The 19,895-nt window shown below is 39.1% G+C and overlaps 1 protein-coding gene across 1 annotated transcript; it reads left to right on the forward strand.

The window, feature by feature from the left end:
- The first annotated feature begins 12,041 nt into the window (after window positions 1–12,041).
- On the forward strand, window positions 12,042–16,096 carry atp5f1b (ATP synthase F1 subunit beta). Its single transcript, XM_084100998.1, has 10 exons — window positions 12,042–12,228; window positions 12,863–13,036; window positions 13,143–13,317; window positions 13,463–13,584; window positions 14,505–14,689; window positions 14,786–14,944; window positions 15,037–15,159; window positions 15,241–15,453; window positions 15,544–15,745; window positions 15,850–16,096. Exons 1-10 carry the CDS (start codon window positions 12,123–12,125, stop codon window positions 15,945–15,947), a joined length of 1,557 nt encoding a protein of 518 aa, XP_083957124.1. The 5' UTR covers window positions 12,042–12,122; the 3' UTR covers window positions 15,948–16,096.
- The last annotated feature ends 3,799 nt before the right edge of the window (window positions 16,097–19,895 follow it).

Raw genomic sequence — 19,895 nt, forward strand, 5'->3', positions numbered from 1 at the left:
AGATAGATATAGTATGTCACACTGCTCTCAATTAAATGATTTTTAAACATCACCATCCAGAAATCAAGTGTCGTGGAAAAATTCAGTGTCAACTTTGCAAACATTTGGTTCTTTTTAAAGTATTAAAGTATGATGATGGATTTTAAGTGTGTACTTTGGAATAAGTTTGTTCATTTTTATATTTTAATAACAGGGCCAGAAATTATTTTTAATTATTCCCTGCAAAATGTACCTCATGTAAATGACCTGAATGAACAGTCAGTGCTTATCTTCACTGTTAGCACCTGAACGCGAATAAACCCAATAAAGAAAAGCATAGACGACAAAGAGGAGTGTACTATCTTTAAACCTTTCCTCAAGGTTTTCTTGCACTGAAAAGAGTGTTTTCATAATTTCTCAGTCTGCCATGTGGAGGAGATGAAGACAGAATGTGTGTCCTTGGATATGAGTGTCAATCACGAGAACCTCGAGTTGTAACGTTTGTTTCCAAGTGAATTTATATTCTACAAACCGTGTGTGAGCAGATATGATGCATCCTGTAATTTGTAATGTTTCAGCCAGACTGAAAGCGTTGAAGATTAATGTGGAGGAGGAAGACAACAGGTTTCATATATCGTCTTTAGAGTAATCATGAGGAACTCGAGAGCGCCCCGTGCGGTGATGAGCGGAATGACTCGGTTGTGAAGCGCTCAGCCTAGTCGCTCCATCACAAACCTCCAAGAGCCAAACGATGCGCTCCTCCAGCGGCTGAAGTTGAAGAGCGAAATAACATTACCTGAAACTCCTGAAGATTCGTTAAAATACAGGACAACACCGGGCAACCCTTCGAAATCTCATCTTCTGGTGAGTTTAAAGTCAGACGAACTTATTTTTACCTGAAGAGCTGGGAATCGTTCATGCTCATTATGCAAGATAAACGAGAGTAATGCCGCCCGCAGTTAAATTACTGACTTTAAATATGTTTTTATATAGATTGAATATCTTAAAACGTTGTTTTAGATTAAATGTTTATAAAGTAGTAGGTCACTGCCAGTCCAGAACGTCTAAAGCAACTGATAGATGGATGGATGGATGGATAGATAGATAGATATGGATAATCAGATTCATATCATATAATCTATCAATTCAATGCATAAATGTAAAATAATGTTTACTTTGATTATGAAATTGTAATTGTGGAATATGTGTTTATATGATATTCATGATTGATATAACATCTGATTAAAACATTTACATAACCGTTACGCCTTGTCATGCAAACACTAACACGTCTTGCAAGTAATAAAGTTATATGGTAGAGTGTAATTTCCTCACAGCCAAAGCTTTCACATCATCAGACTCATATGGTCTTGACGGCACTAATTGAATTGGCTCGGCCCAGAGCTGGTGCTGACATGACATGTGCAGGCGGATGTTTGAGGACCAGCACATTGCTATAATACTCATTACTGCTTTAATCCTCGTTTTCTGTTTTCTCTCTCTCATTTCTCCTGTTTTATGCAGTGGCTGAGAAGGTCAACAATATTGGAGGATGATTTTCTCTAATGAAGATGCCCGCACTGGACTTAAGAAGTCAGGTGAGAGGAGGGCGCTCCGCTCTCCAGGGATGCCGTCCCCGGCTCTTTGCTGCGCTTGCGGGCTCTGCATCATGTTGGCAGGCATTAACATCACCTTGGTGGGTGCTCTTGCCTTTACTAAACTCCTCCCCTTAAACAACCCTCCCATCATCATCGGACCCATCCTCCTCTTGGTGGCCTTTTCATTTTTTGGAGCGTGTTGCATCTGCAGTCGCCGACCCATCGGACAGACTTCTCGGCTGTCTTCCGGGCGGGACCACTGGCCATTGATGAGGATGGGCGGAGCCGTGTTCGAGATGGAGACCAGTGAGCCCACTCTTCAGGACACCACAGCCATTCAGCTCAGTCCAACAAACTCCCCAAGCTCCTCCCACCGCTGCAGCCCCGCCCACCTTCCTGGTGCTCCACTCCACCCTTCAATAACCAACGAGTTCTCGAAGGGAAATGATGTGATAACTCATGGTTTGGACCATGCTGTGTGCTAAATCAAACCCTTCAACCCTCAGAACCGCCTGTCAAATATCCACAGTCACACCAAGGTCTTTAAATAAGATGTTTCTTGAGCAGACATGTAATAGACCACGAATGAATTCAACTTGCCATCAGCTCACAGGGTCAGTCCGACCTTTGGCATAAGACTGGTGGTGAAATAAGAAAAGCACATCATCATTTCATCATCTCAGGCTCAGAATAGTATGAAAAGGAAGAATACAGGATTAATGCAGGATCAGTTTGAAAGTGTTTTATCCAGCGCTCCAGTCCTCTCTGGCAAATCAGATCTGGCAAATTGACTGAGCTGAAGTTAGAAATAGAAAATCTTGAACAATTTTGGCTGGTGAAGGATGAATTTTGCTCATGCAGAAAAAGATCAAACTTACTCTGAAAGATTGCAGTGGAAATCATTATTATTACAGTTTTAAGATTTAACTTATACAAGTCAATCTTCAGACGTGACACCTTTTTATTTGCAATGTGTATCACACGTTGTTGAGTCTCTGTTCAACAATGGTATTATCTGTGGTCTGATTGGGTTGTTTTTTACTTTAAAAATGTTTAGTCGTAGCCTACATATTAAATTATTATTATTATATTTAAGAGACGCATAGATGCACAGATATTACACTTTTGGCGGATACCTAGGCTATAAGTTGCTAATTATTTTCATGTTACGGTGATGTTATACAAAATGTATATACTGTTTAGTCTTAATAATTTAAAAATAAAACAGTTACTAATATCAATCATTTTAAATGCCACAAATACACATTTCTATCATGAAACTCTAGACGCCATAGACTTACAGGTCCTCAACTCAACCTGCTTGCAATCACATTATTCTCTATAGGGCACAGCTGATTGGTTCCTGCTTCATCAGCAGCCAATGAGCTCGCTGCTCAAACTTCGAATACGTCAGAATTTGTTGTAGCAGTGCAGAACGCTTTCAGAAACCCTCCACCTTCCCCAGCTCCACCTATACAGATCTGCTACGGGTAATGTACACTATTTTGTACAGCAGCAGCATGTCTATAAAGCAGCGTGTCGTGTATGTATTAGCCTATAAGTCCCTTGCTCTGCAGCAGCAGCGTTGCAGATCTATCTATCTATCCTATTCCAAGATCAAATATATCAACATTTTCATTCCCATAACCAAAACACTCAGAGTTGACATGACAGAAGTGAATTTAAGCATCACAGCATTGTAATTTAAAAAATGGACATTGCTTTTGAGATTCACTAAAGATGACATTTAACAGAGTTATTAAATTATTAATATTTTTAAAGATTAAGTGAGCATTAAGTTATTAATATACAGTGTCTTTATGATGGCACGTTCATCACCATATTCTCTGTTCTTCTTGTCTGTTAGTTGACTTCAGTAATTGTGGAAAATGAGTCTCATTCGTGACATCAACAGCAAAATTTGATTTGACTGTCTGATTGAATAATCTGTGATGAGGGAAATGACAAGCACATTCAGATATAAAAATTAGCGCAAGTATTTACAGTGTTAAATGAGGAAAAAATACGACAACTTCCTGTCAACACTTTCCAAACAGCATAATGTGTCCTGCTTTTCAACAATCTGTTCCTCCTGATAACCACGACAGACAAACACCTCGCACTAGTCCAAGAGCTATACAAATCACAACAACACTGTAAAAATCTGCCTCAGATAAACGAGTGATTGATCAAAGCCAATCTGAGCAAGTTGGATTTATATCACACAGATTACAGAAATCTCTTATCGTACAGGGCAAACATGTACAGGCAGTTCTAGCAACAGCTCAGGCGTGTTTGTTCAGTTGCACTGCTGTACCATCTGTGCACACAACACAATTACTGCTCCCGCTGAGACACCTCAGCATTTGCTACACATCCACATCAGGGTACACACAATGTAACTGGCTTCTCTGTATGTGTGCCTTTGGTCATGTACTCTTCTCCACAATGGTAATGCCCCAAAATTCAGACATAACAGAAACCCTTTTAAATTAAAGAATAACAGAACATTAAACTAACAGATCACCACCTATATTAATTTTGAGTAAACAAAAACATAATATAACACTTAATTTTAACATTTATTCTCCTTTAACAGCCGGAAGTAAAGGAACTAGAAATCTGCTGTAACTCATTCAGTTTGAGTTCTGTTATAATTAGTAACTGAGTTCACCTTTTTTCTATTAAGTATAATGAAATATTTGAGTAAACTGAACTTGTTTCATTTAGTAAATTTGACTGTTAGGTTTTACAGTGTATAGATATAAATGAGTTTATAGTGTATTACTGTATTTTCATGTGAAGACTATTACCGTATTGTCGTTTACAGTATTAGTTGGCTACTGTTGAGTTTAGCATAATATATTTCAAACAAAATTAATTTTATATCTGTATAAAACAATCCAATATGGAAGCATGTGCAAGCATTCCGCCACGAAATTAAAAAGGTCATTTTTATCTCACAATTCTGACTTTTTTCTCCCAATTGAATTGTGAGATATAAACTCGCAATGACGAGTTATAAAGTCAGAATTATCTCGAGATTATAAAAAAGTTTTTTCAGGATTCTTTGATCAATAGTTCAATAGAACAACATTTATTTGAAACAGAAATCTTTTGTAACATTATAAATGTCTTTACTGTCACTTGAATCAATTTATTGCATCCTTGTTGTATAAAAGTATTCATTTCTTTCTCTTTTTTTCTTTTTTAAAGCTCGGTTCGAGTCCCGCGTCCGCTGAGGCGGCGCATATAGACTTAAGTAATGGGAATCGCAGATGGAGCTGTTAGAGGAGTCTGAGGTGACTCCATTCTCTCGCTCTCTCTACAGTCTCCGACGGTCCCGTTCTGGATCTGGAGGCTCACTCTGCGATTATTTCCGCTCAGGGGTGTCTAGCTTCGAGGAGCTAGATGTTGAGGGGGGTTATGAACAGAATCTGGCTGGCGGACCGTCCTCATCGTCAAAATATTATGAGGAGCTGCTTGAGGTCGTTACTCGTGCGGTGGCTAAATTAGTGAGGCCCGATCAAAGAATGGAAGTGGCACATTGTAAGCTGGATGAGCGCTTCCTCACCAATCTCCATTCTCACCGTCTTTGCACAATCATTGATAGGTGCTAGGTGGTGCTAGAAACATACAGAGGTGTTCCAGCAGTTTATCCCTCACCAGGTCCAACAGGCTGGCCCTTCCACCTCCCGTCCTGCGCCCCCCTGCTCAAGGAGGGAGGAACAGAGGGCTAGTGTGGCTGCCCGTGTCCCCCTCATAAGAATTGGGGGTCCGGGCACCGTTCCCATTCCCAGCCTGCAGGGGGCAGACCTGACCTCAGGAGAGTCATCCCTGCTCTTGCGGCTAAGAAAAAGAAGTCCTCACGCCAGGGCCCCCTAGGGGGAGAGAGGGAGGTAGTTTGCCAACAAGCTTCCTCTCTCTCCCATACCCTTTCAGGAATCGCTTCGCCACCTCTGGTGCTTCGGGAGCGGAGGTTCATGGTGGGGTTTGCGCCCAGTCTTCAATGTTCATTAAATTCATTTGGCTCCTGCGAGCGAGCTGTTTCAGGGCACCAAGCTGGTACTTCCCTCCCATATAAAATGAAAGTGTAAAACTAGTTCCTCTTTCCAAGAGTTTGGCAGCATGGAAACTTCTGCCCAACATCTCTCCTTGGGTTCTTCGAACAAAAGAGAGTGGTTACAGGATTCATTTCAAAACTCGAACTCCACGTTTCCCACTACGGTGAAACCAGAGAAAATTCCATTGCTTATGCAGGAGCTAGAGTCTCTCCTGGGCAAAGGGGCCATCGAGCATTGAGAGATTGAGCTTTTCGTGTCTCAAATTCAATCCGAGGATTGGTTTGTCATGATAGATTTGAAGGATGCAAATTTTCACAATGAGATTCTGCCTGGTCCTGTGCACAGAAAGTTTGGTTTTGGGGGGGTGGGGTGTTGGGGGGAAGCTTACAATATTGTGTTCTTCTATTCGGCCCCTGGTCTCCTCGAACCTTCACCACAAAATCACAAGAAAACTGTATAAAATCAACACTGAACTGACTTCAGCTGAACAATGACACTATTTTCTTTTTAGAGCTGCTTTACTGCCTAATTTAACTCTGTTTGAATCATAGAATTATTATTTATCTGTTATCACTGTAAAGCTGTTTTTAAACAATCTGTATTGAAAAAAAAGCTATAAAAATAAAGGTGACTTGACTTTGCTTTCTTCTTTTCAGCAGCTCAGTGCATTTTGTTCATAACTTAAAGTTTCTTCAAGCTGTTCACAACCTCATGTTGCTTTTCATCCTTGGTGTCTGCAGCTACAAATATCAAGACACAAGTTAAAAACACAATTAATTACATAATATGAGCAGATCTGTTGTTTTTGTTCAGACCAGTTTTTTTAAAAACCAAACTAGAAAAAGGACAGAAAGGAAGGACAAGAATTTTTTTATAAACCTCTAATATAGCACAGTTCCTATCAGTGATGCTGGCCTTAACAGACACCACTACGTCCAGACACAGATGAAAAATATATAAATGAATGAAGATGATAATGGTAATAGAAAAGCATATAGTATATGTAACATAGAGTTCATGCTGCTCTATGTGTGTTTTTTACATTTAAATGAGCCTCAACATTCTATGTCAGTACTGAAGCTTGGGTTGATATTTGAAATCAACACAACTGTCCCTGAAGCCTGATCACATGAACAAGCTCTTCACAACTCTACAATTTGACAAGTTTTATCAATTTGTCCAATTTGGAAAGTGTTCCTCCAGTCATCACCACGGAGCAGCGTCGCCCGAGAAGAACCAGGGCTCTTCCCTCACACCTGAGAGGATTCTTGGTGGAGGGCATCTCTTCTATTCAAGACCGTGCGATGTGAGCTTTCACAGCTGGCAACTGTAATCAAGTTGGATCACACTTACAGCTGCATCTCTGAGAAAGCTCAAAGACCCAACGGTTTGGAAGCAGCAGCCTCAGTCTCTTCAGTGAACGTGTATCCGGCCCCTCTGTGTCAGCAGGAAGAGACTCCATCCACGGCTGCAGCGTTCAGGGCTACCGGGACATTTACCGCTCTGTGGCGGAGCCCATGATAAAGACACGCTGTGGTCGGCCAGGGCCGGCCCTGACCAATTTGCTGCCCTAGGCAAGATTTTACCTGGTGCCCCATGCATCACAGCCCATTTCACCCCGTCATTGTGTTCATGATTATTTAGCCTATATATATATATATATATATATACATTACAGCCTAAACACAAATAGCAAGAGCATTACATCTAGCTTTCAAGTCGTCACCTTTATTTATATAGCACTTTTTATAATACAGATTATTAAGGCAGCTTTACAGTGATAACAGGAAAATAACGCAAAAAAGTTTGCTTCTCCTATACAGCAGATCTAGAAGAAAATAGTATCATAGTCCAGCTTAAGTTAAGTGATGGTTTATTTTTGTTGTAAATAAGTTATTAATTTAGTTAATTTATATATAGCCACTCTGGATAAAACAGTGATGTCATCGTCCAAATGTCATTCGTGCACAAACTATTCATTGAGCACTAGCAAAAGTGTTTGTTTTCCAGTTGATGGTAGCAATCTTCCACTAAACTATGGCACGTTTCATGTTTTCACCATGAATGAAACTGAAAAATGTCTTCTTTAATGTGAATTTTACATAAAACATTGCTATTTTAATTAGCCTGTATATAAATATCATTACTAATTTTGGCAAAAAAAAAAGTGATGTCAAAAAAAAACACTGTCTGGGGCCTCTGGAGAACTCAGAACAACTGCTAGCATAAAGTTTAAGGTAAAAATAACTGCCATTAAATTATAGTATCTTACTACTATGCAATTAGATAAACTGTTCATTCACTACATCACTTTACCTCTGTCTTTATCCCCTTTTATCCACTTCTCTTCTTTTTGACACTGTATCTATTGCAGACTATAATGCTAATTTATAATGTGTCATGTAAATTCGGCCATAACTTTCACCGTGTCTAGACCTGGCGTGAGCTGCCAGGCCTGTTTCTAAAGGGGTGCTTGTGTAAAGCGCCCTCAAACAAAAGCAATGCTGTCTACATTGGATGCGGCGAGAGGCGACCGACGCTACACAACAAATGACCAACAACTGATCGCGCGCGCTCTGTTTCTGACGCACTTCAAGCACTCGCTGAGCGGGGGAAGATTGATGCGCCGGACCGGAGTCGGGGGACTTAGTTAAGTTTTTGGGTATAGTTTAAAAAAAAAAAAAAATTATTTGGTAGTATTTCGAATTAATGGTTTTAAAATAGTATTAGTAAAAAAAAAAAAAAAACATTTGCCTATTCCGCCTATGCCGCGGGCCGGCCCTGGATGGTTGATGGAAGCAACCCTTTGAAAACATGGTAGAAACACAGGATGGTTAGTAAAGGTAGCCTACAACAAGGCTGCATTCATTCTTCAATTTGTAACAGCGTTCATCCAACCAAATTTGAAGATATGTAATTATATATTCTTGTATGTGTGTGATAAATCACTTCTAATCTCAGGCAAAAAATCTACAGTCAAGGCAAGTCACCTTTATTTATAGCACTTTATACAATACAGATTGTTTCAAAGCAGCTTTACAGTGATAACAGGAAAATTCAGTGACGCATGCAGACTGCAATTCTGCTGTAAAGCTGCTCTAAAAAGACAATAGTACACAGTCATTATTCAACTGCAATCAGTTCAGTGTTGATTCAGTTCGGTTCAATAACTGTGTAAAGTTCTTCAATTATGGAATGAGTTCAATTCATCTATAAAGCAGCTCTGGAGAAAACCATGATGTCAGATCAGATCAGTTCAGTTCTCATCCAATTGTGTCAGTGCATTCAAGTCAATAATATTGCAGAATATTGACAATATCAGAAGTTCAACTATAATAACCATGTGTTGTGGGTTGCTAAAGTGTCGTTATTTGACTGCATATGTAAGAAAATAATAAAAATGTAAATTGTATTAAAGTTATTTTTCTGAGTATGGTTTCTAATGTCTGATAATATTTTTATAGATTTTTATGAATCAAGATAAAAGACAATATACAAAGGGATCATTCCAACATTGTCCATATTGAGTCAAAGAGGTCTTATGTTGTTTTGGACCTCTTTGAGTTTCAATGTGTGGACAAAAACAGCTGAGACATTCTTCCAAAAATCTTTTTGGAGTTCTACATAAGAAAGAAAGTCATGCAGGTTGAAAATGACATGAGTAAATAAGGATGGAATTTTATTTTTTGACTAAACTATCCCTTCGATGTCTGTGATAGACTCACAATCTGGATTCAGCACTCAGATTTAAACATTATATCGACCTGCAGCTTTTCAGGGTTGTGATTTTCCAGCAATGAATATAATGTTCAATGAATTGGTTATCAAAGGATTTAAAAGAGGAAAACTTATATGTGTTATGAAATCATCAACTTTTCTTCAGTGAGGAAAACAATGTAGAGCAGAGTGTAGAGCACCACTTACCTGTCATTACTGATGTAAACGGATGCTACAGAATGACTTAGAAAACAGCCATCTAGAAGGACACAGAAAGACACTTAAGACATAAGACATGACTAAACTGTATATGAATATAGGCTATATGCTTATGTTTATATGTGTAATAGTGTACACAAATACAAAAAAAATATTTTAATAGGCCTATATCATTTGTATGTTTAATTAAAAACATTATTAAATTACTTGCATTCACTTCATTTCTTTGCAGATGTAAGTTATAATCGTATGTTTACAATATGCTGTCATACTGTGAATATGGTTTTGGAAACATTATTATTCATGGTCGATGTTATTATCGGAGGTATACTGTGGTTGCTGGATGGGTTAATTAAAAAGCGCACAGAGACTCACAAATATACATTTCTATTCTATTTATTTTCCGAAATTAGTTGTGGTTGCATAACTACACAGTTCAGCATTTTAACTCACCTGATGACTCGAGCTTGAGTCCTGAAGCGATTTACAGCCTTCATGACAGAGATACAATGATTGGATACTGCAACAACAGTATTAATACATTTTTACTCCTCTTCTAAAATCATTGTTATAACACTAATAATAATAATCTTGCAATAATAATATTTTTTTTTCGTAAACAGTAGGCTGTTTAAATTAATTTAAAAACGTTTATATCGTCATGAATCATGATTAATATTTTCCGTCTTGACATCGTCATCGTTGAAATCAAGCCTTCAAGTAAATTCGTCAGTAATTTAGTACACAAAAGTACGATTTCCGAACAAAAAATTTGCTTGGTTCTTTTTTCTGATTCATTTTGTAACCACAGGATTTTTGTGTCCTGTAAAGAGTTTTAAAGCAACACCAAGCACTTTTCCTCTTCGGTCCCCCTACAGGTTGGAAGCGGAATTGTCCATTCCCGCTGTCGTAAATAATTTAGCCGATCCTTGCACACACGCTATTTGTTTATCCAGCACCAGCTTTGGAAATAACGATGTCCACAGACAAGGTATAGTATGCTGCATGATTTTATGAAAGTATGATGTATTGCGACATCAGAAACGGCTATTTTTTATATAGGCTCCACCTATCGGCTATAGTAACGTTTGCCGTAAAAGTCAAATTTGTAGTTTCTTATGTTTCATTAGAACTACAGATCCGCTACCCGATCTGGCAAACTTGCATAGTGCGGTTATAGCCGATAGAGGGCCGCATTCACCCTGTTACGAGTTGATGACCCACTGAAACTATTATGGAAACATTATATTAAGGTACAAAATAATATTTGGTGTTGCTTTAAAGCATGAACCATAACCAACATTAACATTTTTTATTTGAAGTCAAAAAAAGTATGTGCAAATCGAACAAAAAAAGACCAAATGTACAAAACTGTGTGCAACACTGAACTGAAAAAAAAAAGACTTTGCGCTGCTTTTATGATGGAACAAACTACAATCCCATGAAGCATTGCGAGTGACATAATCTAATTCAAATTACTCTGATGATGCTGACTGTGTATAGCTACAGAAATAAACATTTTGCGTGTATTGCAAAATATGCATCTATACAAATATTTATGTTTAAAGAAGTGGATTGATGACTTCAATAAAAACATGATACAACCTCGTACGTAGCTCACAGCAGGTCTGTGATTTTTTTTCCGTTAAAAATCAGTTCTCCTTTTGTTAAAATATTAGAATTTTGGTAAAATTTTAAATGTCCAGATTTTTGTAATACTTTTTTGTAACCCTGTTTTCCCCTTAATATGAATAAGGGTTAACTACCCTGCATGCATTGCAAATTAGATTTTTTTTTATCTAATCGAACCAAAAATATTTTATAAAATGTTTAATATTCCCATATTTTATGTTATAGTTTTATTTTGTTGTCAGAACAAATCATAATGGGCTTACTGGCCATTCACACACTAATAAGACAGCAACTGTCACTCATACACATACACAATTTATGACAACATTTCTAAAACTGTTCAGTCGATAAACGTTTACACCACAACGACGACATCTAGAGGCCACAAGCTAGCTAACATAGGCTAGGAATCGTCACTGACATTGGGTTTATATATATGTTGTTTTTTTTAAACTGAAAACCTGATATTTCGATTTACGATTATATCTAAATCTAATCAAAAGCATTAATGTTTATTGTGCTCTAAAACAGATGTGGGTGGAGCACGCACACAGACTTACTACCTGTGGATATTACGTCTTAAACAAACGATTCCAGATCATAATACCAAGGCGGTCTGTTATTGATCCATTATTTTGTGTAAATGCACTCTTATATATTTATAGGCTACTACGGTATTACATTTGGCCAAAATCTTCCAAATCATTGCTCAATGGTTCCCCACTGCACATACAGTATAATGCTATTTCAGTTCATTGTAACGATGCCCAGTCTGTCCTTCAGCACTGACGCATGCGTAGACGCTCAGTTCCCGTGTCGCCATGTCTGAAACGCATGCGCAGTGTGAGGCGCAAGCGGCACCATATATAAGCTCGCGAGCCTCTGCCCCATTCCACCTTCAGCCATTTTAACGATGTTGGGAGCTGTGGGACGCTGCTGCACCGGGGCTTTGCAAGCTCTTAAGCCCGGGGTGACCCCCCTGAAGGCCCTCAACGGAGCTCCAGCAGCACTGTTTTCTCGTAAGTAGAAATAATTGTTTTTTAGACTGATTGCTTTTAACTCAGCTCTTCTGACAGCAAACGTCACCGCCAGCGCGAGACTGCTAAATGGCAGCATGCGGGACAGCAAGTGCAGGCCGCAAAGTTTTTACTGGAATATTTTCAATGATTGCCCTCGCCTGATGCTCTGCGTGTATGTTGATTTGTGGTAGATATATGCTGCCATAATGGAATACTTCATTTAATGATAACAACTAATTCTGGTTGGTAGGAAAACGGGAATGACCTTTATGTGTCATGGAGAGGAGGCTCGCGCTGCTAGCTGTGTTCGCAGCTCGCGAGGTCATGGCTCAGATAAACGTGGAATAAGATCACGAGTTAATGCAACCTCATTTATGAACCTTCACAAGTTTTAAGTGTATTTTGCAGGCGGTTCCCAGCAGATTTTAACTGCTTTATCTACAGAACATCGACTTGTTTAGGTGCATTCATTTGCCTGTTTTGATTTCTCCGGTCAATAAACAAACTACATCGACACGACTTTCAGAATAGCTTGTCTTTTTTTTTTTTTTTTTTGTAATTTGGTTTAAATTACAAATAGGTAACTTATGTCAGTTGCATGTGATCCTCAGCTGTTCCTCTTCCTCCCCTTCAGGCAGGGATTATGCCGCTCCTGCCGCTGCTGCTGCCGCCGCCAGCGGGCGTATCGTTGCGGTCATCGGTGCCGTAGTGGACGTCCAGTTTGACGAGGGTCTGCCCCCCATTCTCAATGCCCTGGAAGTTGCTGGCCGTGACAGCAGGCTAGTCCTGGAGGTCGCTCAGCATCTGGGTAACATGTCTAAAGCTTGACTGAAACTGATCGTTTAATGCAAAAATATGAATTGTAAGTCATGATGAATTTGTACATGCAAATGATAGTTTTTGCTGTTCTTTAGGGGAGAGCACCGTTCGTACCATTGCTATGGATGGTACTGAGGGACTGGTGCGTGGTCAGAAGGTTCTTGACACTGGTGCCCCCATCAGAATCCCTGTGGGACCTGAGACGCTGGGCAGGATCATGAATGTCATCGGTGAGCCCATTGACGAAAGAGGACCAATTTCCACAAAACAGTGAGTATTTATGAAGCGCACTTGTTTTTGCTAGCTAATTTTATGGCTGTTATGCCTCTTGTAAAGTATATAACTGTCCATTTATTGATGCAGATATATTTGTGGCAATGTCTTTAAAAGTTTAATATTGTGATCTGTTCTTCAGGACTGCCCCCATCCATGCTGAGGCACCAGAATTCACAGATATGAGTGTCGAACAGGAGATTCTGGTCACAGGAATCAAGGTTGTAGACCTGCTGGCCCCCTATGCCAAGGGTGGCAAGATTGGTATGTGTGTGTATATATACACTACCATACAAAAGTTTGGGGTCTGCAAGTGTTGTGTGTGTGTTGTTTTTTTTTTTTTTTTTAAGTGACTTATTCCACAAGGATACATTCAATTGATCAAAAGTGAGAGTAAAGTTATTAATGTAACTTTACAAAAGATTTCTTTGTCAAATAATCATGAGGAAAGTATCTCAGTTTCCACAAAATTAAGCAGCCCAGCTGCTTTCAACATTGAGAAGCATTTCTTGAGCAGCAAATCAGCATATTAGAATGATTTTTGAAGAATCATGTCATCTTCATTTATATAGCGCTTTTAACAATGTAGATTGTTCCAAAGCGGCTTTACAGAGATACAAGGATAGTTTAAAGTAACAGAGATTGTTTTGGCTTTATAGCAGTTCTTGAATAAAGTTATTTTCCAGCTAAAGTTAATTTGATTTACTTCCGTCGCAACGATCATTAGTTATTAACTTAGGGGCCGCTAACACGACACCGTTTTAACAGGAAACTCTACACAGACTTTAAACGCGAAACCTGTGAGAACGCTGATGGCGTGCACGTGCGTATTACGAGTTCAGTCTATTGGCATGCGCGTTTGAATATGTGCGCAGGTTTGTAATTCCTTACAAACCTTATGTGACACTGAAGACTCGAGTAATGATGCTGAAAATTCAACTTTATCACAGGAATAAATAAGATTAAGATAAAGTTATTTTAAGTTGTAGTCAAATTTCACAATGTTACAATTCAATTTTATTTAAAATGGAGGGTTTTTTTTTTTTTCTCAAACATGTTGATGAAGATCTTACTGACCCCAAACTTTTGAATGGTTTATTATTATTTTTTATTATTAAAATTCAAATTGTAGCAGAACATGTTTGTTTTGATTTTGGACTAAAGGCACCTTCTCATTTCTTCAGGTCTTTTTGGTGGAGCTGGTGTGGGAAAGACTGTATTGATCATGGAGCTGATCAACAATGTGGCCAAGGCTCATGGTGGTTACTCCGTGTTTGCTGGCGTGGGAGAGCGAACCCGTGAGGGAAACGATCTCTACCATGAGATGATTGAGTCTGGTGTCATCAACCTGAAGGACACCACCTCAAAGGTAACTTGTAGATCTAAATATCCTCTGATACAGTAGTTAAATTTGGTCCGTCTTGAGAACTGCGGTAAGTTATGAGGTCCTCTTGGTTCCCTCTAGGTGGCGCTGGTGTACGGACAGATGAACGAGCCCCCAGGTGCCCGTGCCCGTGTGGCTCTGACTGGATTGACTGTTGCAGAGTATTTCCGTGACCAGGAGGGGCAGGATGTGCTGCTCTTCATCGACAACATTTTCCGCTTCACCCAGGCTGGATCAGAGGTCAGTGTTGGGATTGTTTAGAAGTCTAAACTTGCATTTTGTTAGTCTGAAATTAGCGTTTTATAGATTGGGTTTTATTTCTGTCCTCATAGGTGTCTGCCCTGCTGGGTCGTATCCCCTCTGCTGTGGGTTATCAGCCAACTCTGGCCACTGACATGGGTACCATGCAGGAAAGAATCACCACAACCAAGAAGGGTTCAATCACATCTGTGCAGGTATGCCTCCTCTTGTTTGCACAGCACACACTCCCACTTCCTGGATCTCTTCATGTTCTTCAACGTCATTGTTTCTCATAGGCCATCTATGTGCCTGCTGATGACTTGACTGATCCTGCTCCTGCCACCACATTCGCTCACTTGGATGCCACCACTGTGTTGTCCCGTGCCATTGCTGAGCTGGGCATCTACCCCGCCGTGGATCCACTGGATTCCACCTCCCGTATCATGGACCCCAACATTGTGGGATCTGAGCATTATGATGTAGCCCGTGGTGTCCAGAAGATCCTCCAGGTGAGCGCCAATGAGTAAAGGCTACATTGGAGCACTTCACTCCATTTTGAATTCCAATCCATGACCTTGTTCCTGCTCTTCTCTGTGTAGGACTACAAGTCCCTGCAGGATATCATTGCTATTCTGGGTATGGATGAGTTGTCTGAGGAGGATAAGCTCACAGTGGCTCGTGCACGTAAGATCCAGAGGTTCCTGTCCCAGCCCTTCCAAGTCGCTGAGGTCTTCACTGGACACGCTGGCAAGCTGGTGCCCCTGAAAGACACCATCAAGGGCTTCAAGGCCATTCTCAATGGTAAGTCAAGTCCTTCCGTTTGTCTTGGCTGTTTTTATTAGTCTCTTTTGGGAATATAATACTGTTTTTATTCAGTGTTGCTCATAGTGTTTGTTTTTCCCTAGGTGAGTATGATCCTTTGCCCGAGCAGGCCTTCTACATGGTGGGCCCCATCGAGGAGGTCGTCCTGAAGGCAGAGAAACTGGCTGAGGAGCATTCGTAAATGAGTCTGTTTAAATGTGTTAGGGCAGGTTGAATGAAAGAGGGAAGCACTTGGTTTGTAACGTCACATTCAAAAACAAATTGTATCTTTATCGCTGGTCATTTCTGAAGTTATATTTAATGATGGAAATAAAACTGTCTTACCGTGAACTGTTTCTTTGTCTATTTTTGTTTAATTTTAAGAAGTTGGCTGTTGTCCTATAAACCTACATCATATGATGCATGAATTTCTAAGGCCTCTAAATCATCAACTTTGTTAAATGCATAGTTTAGTTTTGTATCTGCTATGAAGACTTAAGCATAAGAAACATGTCAATATTTTACATGTTCATCTCTGTCATGTATTGTCCAGAGCTTTGACATTGGGAAACAGTGACAGCTGGTATTTATATGCATATTATGTAAATAGTCTGTTAAACTTATAAAAAATCTCATTGATTTACATGAGCTATTTCATTTTACACTGGACATCCAAATGGCAATGTGAATATCAATATAAATGACAATGAACTTCATATTCTCACATTTTTATTTTATTTATTTTAAGGAGCAGCTGCTGAATTAAAAGCGTAATAGACTTATGGAATAAACAGTTTATAATAAAAAAAAAAAAATCGTCTTCATTGTCCTTAGAACGCCATCTTGTAAAGGTGGGACAATTTATCTCTGATTCTGGGACAAATGGGATATCATGAAATGATCGAGAGAATAGTTGGCACGTAAAAGTTTAAAACACTGATGGACTATCTTACTACACCTTTTTGCACAACAGTATATTTTTGGTCTTTGACAACTGATAATGTATCAGCGTATGCATTTAGTGTTAATAAATCTCCTCGCGCATAAAATATATAATCCAAATGGAGATGTTTAGAAAACCAACTACCACAATTTCAGTAAGTCAAGTCTGTAGATTAAGCAACCTCTTCATATATGTATTTTAAATAGCAAGGCCTTTGAAATTGACTGCGGATATTCTGCTAAAGTCACATTCTCCCTGTTTGCAAACGTTTTGGTGCTACAGTCTAAATTTGGATTTGCTGTCCCAGCAGCCAAATTAACAACTGGCCACATGGTGGAGCCATTGCGCTACAAACGGGAATGTGGCTGTAGCTGCTGTCAAAATCAGATACTATATGAGAATGACCTTGGTCAAAACGACATGCATGTATTAACTAAAACCTGTACTAACTGAAATATCTTCAGGTTTTAGTCTCTGCAATTATTAGTTATAATCTGGAACTTTTACTTAACGCTGTACTCACTCGATGTAATTGTTACAACAGCACTTTTAGCAGTAGACAGTCAGAGGTGCAGGTGTGAACTGTGCATCTCACCCTGGGGAGTAACAGGTACGAGCTGCACAGCTGAGCCGGCATGTTCAATCCACATCGCAGTTCACCATCTGGCATCTCAGAGAAATTCGCTTTCATAACCTTTACAGAGATTAAACACATTGGAAGGTGTTCACAATACGTACAACACAAGAAATGTGAAATGTGGAAATGTGAAAATAATATGAAAAATAATAAAAAGCAGGACAACTGTTTCCAACATTAATAACAATAGAAGCATTTCTTGAGCACCAAATCAGCATATTAGAATGAATTGACTTTTTCAGCTTTACCATCAAATGAATAAATTACGTTTTAAAATGGGCTATATTATTTTAAACTGTAATAGTATTTCACAATATTACTGTTTTAACTGTTTTATTTTTGATCAAACAAATGCATGCAGCTTTGTTGAGCATAAGAGCTTTCAAAACATTTACAAAATCTTACCGAAACCAAACTTTTGAATGGTAGTGTAATTTCTTGCCTTTATTGCCAAGTTCTTTTCTTTTCTTTTCAAGTCACATTTCATGTTCTCCAGATGGACTGTGGACACTCTTGATGAACATGATTTTCCCAGCTCCTCCTCTCAGGCATGCTGCCGCAGAACAGGCTCCGCTCGTGTCCAGATGGGCCAAGAAGCGTCCAGAAGCCAGTCACAGCCTGTGAAGAAAACATACTTCTTGCCACGGACTCAAACTTTCTGAAGCTCCTGGTACTATCTAACAAATTGTAAAAAAAACCAAAAAAAACAAAAAAAAAATTTTTTTTTACTCACAATAGGTAGGCTACACTGTAAAATAAAATCTGTCATTTTTACAGAATATTCTTGTCAGTAAAAAATGTAAACATTACAGAACAACCTGCAAATTTGACCGTTTAAAACTATTTACACACACAAAGCCGGTAAATCAATGCTGAATTAGCAAAGCCATGTTGCAGCTTAAATCGTATGCACTTTTAACATATAGGCTACTAAATTAATACTCATTTTCATGGACTTTTAGTTTGTTCAGTTAGGCTACCTGTTTCCTGTTACCTTTGCTCTAGTTTCCCGCCATTATCTGTTATCATGGAGATTAATTTAACGAGCACAGCTGTCTTCGTTTAGTTCATTATGTATTAAAGTCCCTTAGTTTGTTTCAGTCCTTGTCCAGTATTGTTCATGTTATGTTTGATACATGCTGCCTCGTTCTGTTTGGAAGCTACCTGACTTTTGTTTAATAAATAGGCTGTCTACTTTATTTTGTGTTATTTGAAGCGTGACTGAATACTGGAACCAGAAAAGAACATAGATATAGTGGCAAATGAAGCCTCGTGAAGCACTGAGGCTTTCCCTGAATGTTTCGGGAAAAGATTCGAAGCATCGTCGAAAACAGCGCTGTCTTGTGGCAGGTCAAATTTATAGCAGTTTATGAGCAACTGTGTGCAGTGCCGTTGTTTTATCCATTAAGCACAAATAAAAGCCTGACAACGCTATTTTATGATAATTCACAGATTAAAGTGTGGCAATAAAATAAATTTAACAATTATATTAATACTAATTATACAAATTCCAACAGGGTTGCTTGATGCAAGTAAATGTTGGTCTAATTATTTTATGGTTTCTATGCTGTTTATGTGTCAGAATATATGATCATGTAACATAGGCTATTGGCTTATTTATATTTAAAAAATGTTAATAAGTGGAATTAAACTTCCAAAAACCTGTAGAGTAGTGGTCTGGGTTAAAACACTCCAACACGCAAAGTGAAGCATTCACGTGACTGGAAAAAAGTGAGGCTTCGTTTTTCGTTGATCACGTGTTTCTCTGAAAACAATACGCGAGAATACTTCATGAGAAATTGCGCTGCGTACTCGATACGCGCTTTGAAGCTTCAGTGTCAAATGTAACATCACTAGGATATATCAGTGTCCATCAATGTTCCACCTATCAACTTTAAAGGGCAGAAAAATGGAAGGATTATTTTTTTTTTTCAGGGTGGCTGTTGGCTGGAAAGGAATAGGAGTTTATTAACATCTGCCACCACGCTGCCTGTGATGACCTCACCCTAATGAAGGAATTTTGGTGCAGGCAGGATGATGAGATACGATTTGTCTTGCCTTGAGGAGACCCAGAGCTAATGAAGTGCCCATGCAGGAGCCTAAGCCTGCAGCCACGCCTGCCCCGGAGCCTGAACCCCATCACAAGTCTGACCAGGAGTGTGAGCCGGCAACGTCCATATAAGCGGCTGCCCTGCACGCTTAATAAACAAACTCCAGCGGGTCCAAAACACAGCAGAACTAGAACCAGGAAGTATGACCATATAACCCCGGTTCTGTCAACACGCTCCCTATTAAACATCGTATACATTTTAAATCTTGCAAATTACTTTTCAAAGCATTAAATGGTTTAGTTCCCCAGTACTTGAGCGAGCTCTTAAGGCATTATAATCCTTTGCGTCAATTGCGATCTCAAAATTCTGGCCAGTTGATAAAACCTAGAATATCAAAATCAACTGCAGGCGGTAGATCCTTTTTCCTATTTAGCATCTAAACTCTGGAACAGTCTTCCTAGCATTGTTCGGGAAGCAGACACACTCTGTCAGTTTAAATCTAGACTAAAAACACAATCT

Source organism: Abramis brama (genome assembly GCF_963993115.1).
Source record: "Abramis brama genome assembly, chromosome: 23".
Lineage (NCBI taxonomy): Eukaryota > Metazoa > Chordata > Actinopteri > Cypriniformes > Leuciscidae > Abramis > Abramis brama.

Coding starts and splice junctions, on each gene's coding strand:
- atp5f1b (XM_084100998.1), top strand. CDS start 12,123: ATGTTGGGAGCTGTGGGACGCTGCTGCACCGGGGCTTTGCAAGCTCTT. Junction 13,037..13,142: donor GGAGGTCGCTCAGCATCTGG/GTAACATGTCTA, acceptor GCTGTTCTTTAG/GGGAGAGCACCGTTCGTACC. Junction 15,746..15,849: donor CTTCAAGGCCATTCTCAATG/GTAAGTCAAGTC, acceptor GTTTTTCCCTAG/GTGAGTATGATCCTTTGCCC.